The sequence below is a fragment of the Oreochromis niloticus genome, linkage group LG14 (genome assembly GCF_001858045.2).
Source record: "Oreochromis niloticus isolate F11D_XX linkage group LG14, O_niloticus_UMD_NMBU, whole genome shotgun sequence".
Classification (NCBI taxonomy): Eukaryota; Metazoa; Chordata; class Actinopteri; order Cichliformes; family Cichlidae; genus Oreochromis; species Oreochromis niloticus.
Window position 1 is genome coordinate 24,924,529 of NC_031979.2, and position 9,289 is coordinate 24,933,817.

General features: G+C 38.2%; 2 protein-coding genes across 2 annotated transcripts; both read left to right on the forward strand.

Annotated features, from left to right (window-relative positions):
- The first annotated feature begins 240 nt into the window (after positions 1-240).
- Positions 241-3,111, forward strand: LOC100712162 (extracellular calcium-sensing receptor-like). The gene is made up of 5 exons (XM_025898376.1): positions 241-429; positions 602-1,405; positions 1,545-1,775; positions 1,921-2,044; positions 2,198-3,111. The coding sequence occupies exons 1-5, from the start codon at positions 241-243 to the stop codon at positions 3,109-3,111; spliced, it is 2,262 nt and encodes a 753-aa protein (XP_025754161.1).
- Positions 3,112-5,557: 2,446 nt separating this feature from the next.
- Positions 5,558-8,591, forward strand: LOC102077138 (extracellular calcium-sensing receptor). The gene is given in 7 exon segments (XM_025898507.1): positions 5,558-5,646; positions 5,772-6,051; positions 6,166-6,738; positions 7,098-7,220; positions 7,408-7,509; positions 7,511-7,532; positions 7,693-8,591. Coding segments are annotated over 7 exon segments (2,088 nt in total).
- The last annotated feature ends 698 nt before the right edge of the window (positions 8,592-9,289 follow it).

A 9,289-nucleotide genomic window follows, 5' to 3' on the forward strand; every position in this document is an offset into this window, starting at 1 on the left:
ATGTCTAGTACAAGGACACTTATAGATAATAACTACCAAGCACTTCCATACACATACTGCACGAAGTAAGTGAATATGATTAAAATAAATAAATAACACCTGTATGTTATGCTAGTAGAGTACTTCATGTCTTTCTGATATAATGCATTATGATAATGTGAAATATTTTATGTGTATAGCATCAACAGTTGACACTTTCTTTACAGACGGAATGACAGGGAACTGAAATTTGCCAGGACAATGATTTTTACTGTGGAGGAGATCAATAGAGATGCTATACTGCTTCCTGGAGTGAGTCTGGGTTATAGGGTGTATAATGGCTGCGGGAGTGAAAACCTAATACGGGCAGCTGTAGAGGCTATAAGTGGAGAGAATTCAAAAAGCTGCAGTGATCAGGTCCAGGCTCTAGTTGGCCATTCTTCATCAGGAGTAAGTGGAGACATAAACCTCATATTAAGTTCACTATCAGTTCCACAGGTGAGCAGAAATGACTGGGGGTGTACTATACTGTTACTGGTACAATACTGTTTATTGAGTTTATCTATCTTTAAAACATAAAAAGGATTGTTGTGTTTGCTTTTTTTTTTTTTTTTTTTTGAAGGTGAGTCACCTTTCAACCTGTGCTTGCTTAAGTGACAGAAGACTTTACCCCACCTTCTTCAGAACGGTGCCAAGTGACCGCTACCAAATCAGTGGTCTAGCACAACTTATGAAATATTTTGACTGGCGCTGGGTGGGAGTTATTTATTCAGTAGGCATGTACTCAGAGGAGGGTACAGCTGACTTTGTTAAGGAAGCAAAGAAAGAAGGCATATGTATTGAATACAGTCTGCCCTACTCACAAACAAGCAAAAAACTTTTCAGTGTTATTCTAGACACACTACTGGAGTCCTCATCAAATGTGGTCCTCTTGTTTATGTCCTTGTCTTATGCCAAATCATTCCTGTCAGAAATTGAAACTTATAAAATAACTGGAAAGCAGTGGATTGGCACAGAGTCATGGATAATGCAACCAGACCTGGCTTCTGCTGACAGAAAGCACATTTTACATGGGGCAATGGGCTTTGCGCTCCCTCAGGCATCCATACCAGGTCTTGGAGAATTCTTATTTGGTTTGAAGCCTTCTGATGATCCACAGAGTGCAATAATTAAAGCTTTCTGGGAGGAATTCTTTGACTGCAGCTACTCTCCGTCAAACACTTCTACTATATGTACTGGTGCAGAGGACCTGCGGACAGTCTCAAATGATTACACAGATGTGGCATATTTCAGGGAAGAGAATAATGTATATAAAGCTGTGTATTCAGTAGCATATGCCCTACACGCTCTACTGCAATGTCAGAATGGCTCAAATCCTACAACAGGGAAGCCTTGTGTGAACAAAAATGAGGTTCAACCTAAGTTGGTAAGTCCTGTTATATTGAAATTATTTGATCTTTGTCTCTAATCATTAAATTTATTGTTGTTTTCTGTTTGTTTTCTGTTAAAATCTGACTATTTAATGATTTTATATATGATAAAATGTGCTAATTGTCTTTCTGTAGGTGCTTGAACACATTAAGTATGTGAACTTCACAACTAAGAATGGGGTCAGGGTTTTATTTGATGAATATGGGCAATCAGTTGCCCTCTATGACTTAGTAAACTGGCAGATGAAAGAGGATGGCTCTGCTGAAGTTAGTATTATTGGTCAATACGATGCCTCTTTTCCAAAGGAGGAAAGATTCAGACTAAAAGAAGATGTCATCATAGTTTGGGGAGGAAACAGTAGTGAGGTAATTTCCCTCAACACTATGGACATTTCATAGATTTAAAAATAATCTTTTCTTCACAGCAGTTTTAGAAACAATTTAATGTTATTAAAAAACATATTTTGTGTTTCAGTATTGAGTTTTAACATGTTGAGTTTTGCCTAATCAGGTTCCCAGGTCTGTCTGCAGAGAACCATGTCCGCCAGGGACTCGAAAGGCCATAAACAAGAATAAGCCTGTATGCTGCTTTGACTGCTTTAAATGCCCCGAGGGAACAATTAGTAATCAGACAAGTGAGTAAGGATACCTATTTAAAAAAAGGTTCTAGTGTCCTGAATTAATATATATCAAAATCATTTAAATATTTGAGCCACCGAATGTTTCAATTGATTATATATCTTGGATATTCTATACTTATATTTTTCTGTCATTTACATCTGTCACAGATTCTCCTGACTGTTTGCTCTGTCCACCTGAATTTTGGCCAAATGAAAACAGAGACAAGTGTCTTCCAAAACCTACTGAATACCTTTCCTACAAAGAGATCATGGGGGCACTTTTAACTGCATTTAGTTGTATTGGTGTGTTTTTAGTGCTAATGATATCAGTAATATTTTTGACTCATAAAGAGACTCCTATTGTAAGAGCAAACAACTCTGAGCTGAGCTTCCTGCTGTTATTCTCACTGAAACTGTGTTTCCTGTGTTCTCTGACGTTCATCGGGCGTCCCTCCGAGTGGTCCTGCATGCTGCGACACACAGCATTTGGCATTACCTTCGTTCTCTGTATCTCTTGCGTTCTGGGGAAAACATTAGTGGTTTTAATGGCCTTCAGAGCTACACTTCCAAGCAGTAATGTCATGAAGTGGTTTGGGCCTGTACAACAGAGGCTCACTGTTCTGATATTTACTCTGATTCAGGTTATGATATGTATACTTTGGCTAACAATAACCCCCCCATTCCCAAACATGAACCTTAACTACTATAAAGAAAAGATCATCTTAGAGTGTGCTCTGGGTTCAGCTGTTGGATTCTGGGCTGTGCTGGGTTATATTGGACTTCTTGCTATCTTGTGTTTTATACTTGCTTTTCTTGCTAGAAAACTGCCAGATAGCTTTAATGAAGCTAAACTGATCACTTTCAGCATGCTGATATTCTGTGCAGTATGGATCACATTTATCCCTGCATATGTCAGCTCTCCAGGGAAATTCACTGTAGCTGTGGAAATATTTGCCATTCTGGCATCAAGTTTTGGTTTGTTGGTGTGCATTTTTGTTCCAAAATGTTATATAATCATATTTAGGCCAGAACAAAATTCTAAAAAGCATTTGATGGGAAAAATACCACCAAGAACTATTTAATTTATAATTTATTTGGTCCTGGTGTATGAATCATAGAAATAATTTCACTGTATCTGTGTAGTCTGTATAATGTTGCAATTTGTTTAGCTGTGAGATGCTGAATAAACTGAAAACATAAATTAAAGGGTTTTTTTCCCTCTTTTTTGTTTATCCGGGAGGCTGTTGAGAAAAGGAATGTAAAATTTGAACTTAACTGCTACATATATTTGACACAAGCTTCATTTGTAATATGTTACAAACCTTCTTTGATATATTTTCACACAGAAAAGCTTTTTCCAGTGTTCTTTCTTTTTCTTTTTCAGTGAGAATGTAATAATTTAGACGGCTTAGCTGTTTGTTTTCTTTAGCTATTTGTTACCCTTTGTTTATTAGCACATTCTTTTCTATTTTAACGTTACAACCTGCAATAAAATTATCTAAATCATCTATAAAAACATATAAACCCCCTAAAAATTCTACTTATTTTGTCAAATCTTACTTAAAAATGCCATTATTGCAGGACAGAATTATCCCCTTGTGCAGTTCTGGGGAGTTTGGAATTCTGGCGTACTAGTGTTACTTGAAAAGTAATTAATTATATTATATATATTACTTTACCTCCCCTCTTGCCCCTGTGGGCAGTCTATCCTTTAAGCTCAGGTCTTCTGCCCGAGGCCTGGGAGCTTGAGGGTCCTGCACAGTATCTTAGCTGTTCCTAGGACTGCACTCTTCTGGACAGAGATTTCGGATGTTGTTCAGTATCGCTACGTCTAGCACTACGGCCGTCTTCTTCTGCTTGTCTACCACTACAACATCTGGTTGGTTAGTCACCACCATCTTGCCCGTCTGTACCTGGAAGTCCCACAGGAACTAAGTTCGGTCATTCTCAACCACCCTTAGGATTGTCTCCCATTCTGACCTCGGGACTCTAGGCCATACTCAGCACAGACATATACTATGTTGTACTATGTTACTAAAATTAGCTACATTTAAATCAGGTTGGGATTTTAACTGCTTCCTTCACATTTTCAGGCAAATAGAGCTAGCACTGCTTAGTGAGATTTTGAATTGCTTTAACTTTAGGGTGTAATGTGTTTTTTTCCTTCTTCTCCATCATTTCTGTAGCATTTCATATTGAAGGTGTGACAAGCTTTTTGTGTGTATTTAGTAGAATTGTTGTTGAGATTTGCCCATATAAATAAAATTAAGCTGAACTGGATTGGAAAGGCTTCTTGTTTAAAATTTAATTTAATATTTTTAAAGCAATCAAAATTGTTAAATTCCTAAAAACTTTACTTTGTTTTAGTAAAGACATAGTCTATCCTTTGTTAAGCACAACCTGGAAAATCTAAACAATTATTAATAATAGTAACCTTAGATAATCACAGTTTCATGTAAAATGATGATCTGAGATGTTCAGGTAATATAATGTATACTTTATTAATCCCCGTGGGGAAATTACTCCTCTGCATTTAACCCGTTCACTCAGTGAAGGAGTGGGCAGCCACCAATCCAGCACCCACGGAGCAGTGTGTAGGGACAGTACATTGCTCAGGGGTACCTCAAGGTAGCCGTTCAGTGGATTCGAACCCCCGACCTTCTGATCATGGGGCAACCACTCTACCTACTGAGCTAAAAGCACAGGAACTGACTAAAATATATTTCACTGGTCTGCTCGTTTTAGCTGTCCGCTTTCCAGCCAGCAGAAACATTTAGATACAGTTTCATTGCTTCAGTTTCAGACATTGCAGATATCCCTACAATAGACCCTACAACTGCCTTACGATACAAAGTGCCATGAGGTGACTGTTGTTGTGATTTGGCACTGTATAAATAAAACTGAATAAAACAGAATTGAATTGAATCAATAGCACAACTTTTTCCAAGTTATAAAATGACCAAGCATGTATGATGGACTGAGGGTAATAATGTAATGATCTCACATCACAGCCTCTATTTTCAATATCCAATGTGAATATTGTGTGGATTGAAATGTGAATGGAAAAAAAATATAATTAGGGTTAAATATTTGGCATTTTGTGTACTGTGAAGATAATTCCACATTACTACAACAGATACTTACTTACTATTCAGTACATTATTTGCATTTACACTCTTTGAATTATCAGTGTGTTGAATAAACTGCTTTATCTGTAGGGAATTGATTACATGTGGACACATCTGTTACGTTACATGCAGCACTGGATATGTGAACCTTCTTTTGAGCAGTCACCTTTTCTTGTTGTGCTCATATTGCTGCCTTGGGATAAATACAATTCCCTTCCTTGATATTTGCCTTTGTCCAGCTCATTATAAAAGCTCTATCCTCATCTGATTTTAGAAGTGCAGTGTAAACATGCAGAAAACTGTTTTTGTTTTTCTGTCCATACAGTACTTGAGCATAGTTTCTGGCTGTGAGCTGCTTGGCAAATTTAACATGCCAAGTTTGTCTGAGCAGGGTGACATAATGATCGGTGGGATTTTTCCAGTTTTTAACAAAGAGGTCAGCAGCACTTATACTTTTGAGAGTGAGCCTCCTGGAGTGAATTGTGCAGTGTAAGTCTTGATACATTAGACTTCTCCATACATGCTTCTTTATGCTTGCATCTTTAATGTTATGTTACATACAATTGTTCAGCAGCAATTCTATAATTGTGATTTTTTGCAATGACACATTTTAGATTTGACCTACGAGCTTTTCGATGGACCCAGGCAATGATATTTGCTGTTGCAGAAATCAACAATGATCCTGCTTTCCTTCCAAATATATCTCTTGGTTATAGGATCCTTAACTCATGCTCATCTCCTACTAATACGTTACGTGCTGCACTAACACTAGCTAGCAGACCACAGGGGATAAAAGCTACTGCTTGTTCTCCAATAACTTCCGTCATAGCAGAGGCAGGATCATCTCAGTCCTTAGCTGTCGCTGGAATTCTTGGACCATTTCAAGTGCCAATAGTAAGAGATAAATGTGTTTATTAAGCAATGTTAAGGCTTTGTTATGCTTTATTAGGCAATTTTTTAGAATATTTTCATCACATTTCGTTGGTGTTTTTTTTCCCTCCTCTACAGGTAAGTTACTTCTCAACGTGTGCTTGTCTGAGTGACAGAACTAAATATCCTACATTTTTTAGAACAATCCCCAGCGACTATTTCCAGGCAAAGGCGTTGGCTGCACTGGTCAAACATTTTGGATGGCAGTGGATTGGAGCCATACAGTCAGATAATGATTATGGACGTAATGCAATTCTTGCTTTTAAGCAGGAGGTTGAAAAGTTTGGGGTTTGCATTGCTTTTGTTGGGTCAGTTCTGCGTACATATACAAGGGATAAAATTCTAGAAGCTGTAGAAATGATTAAACAGTCAACTGTCAAAGTAATTCTAGCTTTTGCTCCTGAGGGTGACTTTTCTCCTTTGATGAAGGAGGTAGTAAAACAAAACATTACAGGGATCCAGTGGCTTGGTAGTGAGGCTTGGATAACAGCACCTCAGCCCTCCACACCTGAAATATACACAGCTTTTGGTGGCGCCCTGGGATTTGTAATGCAGAAGATGGCTATTCCGAAACTTAAACACTTTCTTACAAGTATTAGTCCTTATACAGATCCACATGCACCTTTTGTGAAGGAGTTCTGGCAGATTATGGTGGGTTGCACCCCTGTTTTACCTGGGGTGCATGCAGATACTGAGGACACAACCAAAAGATGTACAGGCAATGAAACATTAATGAATTCCGAGCATGTTTTCTTCAATGTCACAGAGCTCAGAGTGACCTATAATGTCTATAAAGCAGTTTATGCTATTGCACATGCTCTGCATCAGCTGGTATTTTGCCAACCAGTTGGAGCAAAAACAGTAAATCCATGTGTGAATCTTTCAGAAATTCAGCCCAAGGAGGTGAGAAATAATCAACTGAATTTTTCTGAATTACTAGGTAAATTAAATTATAATTAGTAATTTATAAACATATAAAAATCTAATGAATAATCACTCTGTTTTTTCAGGTTAGTAATAGCTTGCAAAAAGTGAATTTCATAAATCAGTTTGGAGATAAGGTGTTTTTTGATGAGAATGGCAATCCTCCTGCTTCTTATGAAATTATTAACTGGCAGATGACAAATGGAAAAGTGCAACATGTGACATTGGGTAATTTTACATCTGCTGCAAATGGTGATTACAAGCTCAGCATCGAAGAGGAGAAAGTAGTGTGGAGGACAGGAAAAATGGTAATTATACTGTAATTTTCCATTGCAGTATAGAATTTGACAACTGTATGTTCTCCTGAATGTTAATGTGACATGTCTTTTGCCACAGGTCCCCACATCGGTGTGTTCTAATGTTTGTCCAGCAGGAACCAGGAAAGCTCAAATTAAGGGAAAACCTATATGTTGTTTTGACTGTGTACCCTGTGCTGAGGGGAACTATAGCCAACTTAACAGGTATGTATTACCGTCCCCCAGTCCCACCCATCCTGCAAAAAAAGAACAAAACAAACGACATAGTGATGTACTCAGTGTTTGTTTATGTTTCAGGTTTAAAAAAATCTATGCACATCTAGATACACAACACAGCCTTTCTATTTATCCTCAACAGGTGCAGCAGACTGCACACCTTGTCCAAAGGAATACTGGTCCAATGACAGGAAAGATGAGTGCATTCCTAGAACAATTGAGTTTCTGAAATATCATGAGCCCATGGGAATAGCTCTAACACTTGTATCCCTGTTAGGGGCCTCTCTCTCCCTGGTGACAATGGTGGTTTTTATCAACTACAGAGAAACTCCCGTGATAAAAGCCAGCAACTTTGAGCTGAGCTCTTTCTTATTGTTTTCTCTTTTTCTGTGTTTTCTCTGTCCTCTCACTTTCCTTGGTATGCCAACAGTCTGGACATGCATGCTGCGCCACACCGCTTTTGGTGTGACATTTGCCCTTTGCATTTCCTGTGTCTTGGGAAAAACCATTGTTGTTGTTACAGCCTTCAAAGCTACATTTCCTGGCAACAAAGTTGCTGGACAGTTTGGTCACGCACAACAAAGAATTATTGTTTGCTCCTGCACTTTGATTCAAATAGTAACATGTGTGTTGTGGCTGACTTTAAATCCACCTTACCCACATATGTTGTTCACATACAGCAATAGGATGATTGCTCTGGAATGTAACACAGGCTCTGAGTTTGCTTTTTATGCAGTGTTGGGATACATAGGGATCCTTGCAATCATTTGTTTGATCCTGGCATTTATGGCAAGAAAACTTCCTGATAATTTTAATGAAGCCAAATTGATCACATTCAGCCTGCTGATATTCTGTGCTGTGTGGATTACCTTCATCCCAGCATACGTCAGTTCTCCTGGAAAGTTCACTGTAGCTGTAGAAATATTTGCAATTTTGTCTTCAGCATTTGGCTTATTAATTTGTATTTTTGCACCCAAGTGTTACATAATATTTCTTAAGCCAGAAAAAAATACCAAGAAACATGTTATGGGAAAAAGTATTAAGTAAAAAAATATATAATTCCTCAATTTTAAAACACCAGTTTTATGTTTTTAAATACATGTCTTATCTATTCATTCATTCTCTTCCACTTATCCTTATCAGAGTCGTTTGGGTGCTGGAGCCTATCCCAGCCATCATAGGGCAAGCCAGGGGCGTAATTTCCAGGAGGGGTTAGGGGGGTTACGAGCCCCCCCCCAATAAAATTATGAATTGTCTTGCATAAATAGGCTGTTGATTTTCTTTACTCATTTCAGGTATTACCAGCAAAATAGTTGCATGTTGAATCATCTGGGAATTTACCCAGATTCATTTATTTATTTAGACAGAGATCTTGACCTCCCCAAAGTTCAGGACAAAATTATGCCGATGGGGCAAGAGTAGGGGTACACCCTGGACAGACTGCCAGTCTTTTGGAAGGCTAACACAGAGGCACGTGGCTGCATGTGGTCTTTGGACTGTGGGCAGAAGCCCAAGTACCTGGACAGAACCCATGGGGAGAACACGAACTCCACACAGAAAGGTCCCAGCCAGACATTGGTGTCAAACAGTGCTAACCACCATGCCATCATGCCTCCTTTGAAATATATACAATAATAGATATTGAGCCACTTAATATTATAAATACTTTATGTACAAAATTACAGTACACTGCAAAACATTAAATGTGCTGCAGAAAGAAATGGATGTGAGTAATTATTTCCATA

Excerpts from the sequence above, each read along its gene's own strand:
- LOC100712162 (XM_025898376.1), top strand. The coding sequence starts at position 241 with ATGATTTTTACTGTGGAGGAGATCAATAGAGATGCTATACTGCTTCCT. Across the intron at positions 430-601 it reads TTGGCCATTCTTCATCAGGA|GTGAGTCACCTTTCAACCTG; the intron begins GTAAGTGGAGAC and ends TTTTTTTTGAAG. Across the intron at positions 2,045-2,197 it reads AACAATTAGTAATCAGACAA|ATTCTCCTGACTGTTTGCTC; the intron begins GTGAGTAAGGAT and ends CATCTGTCACAG.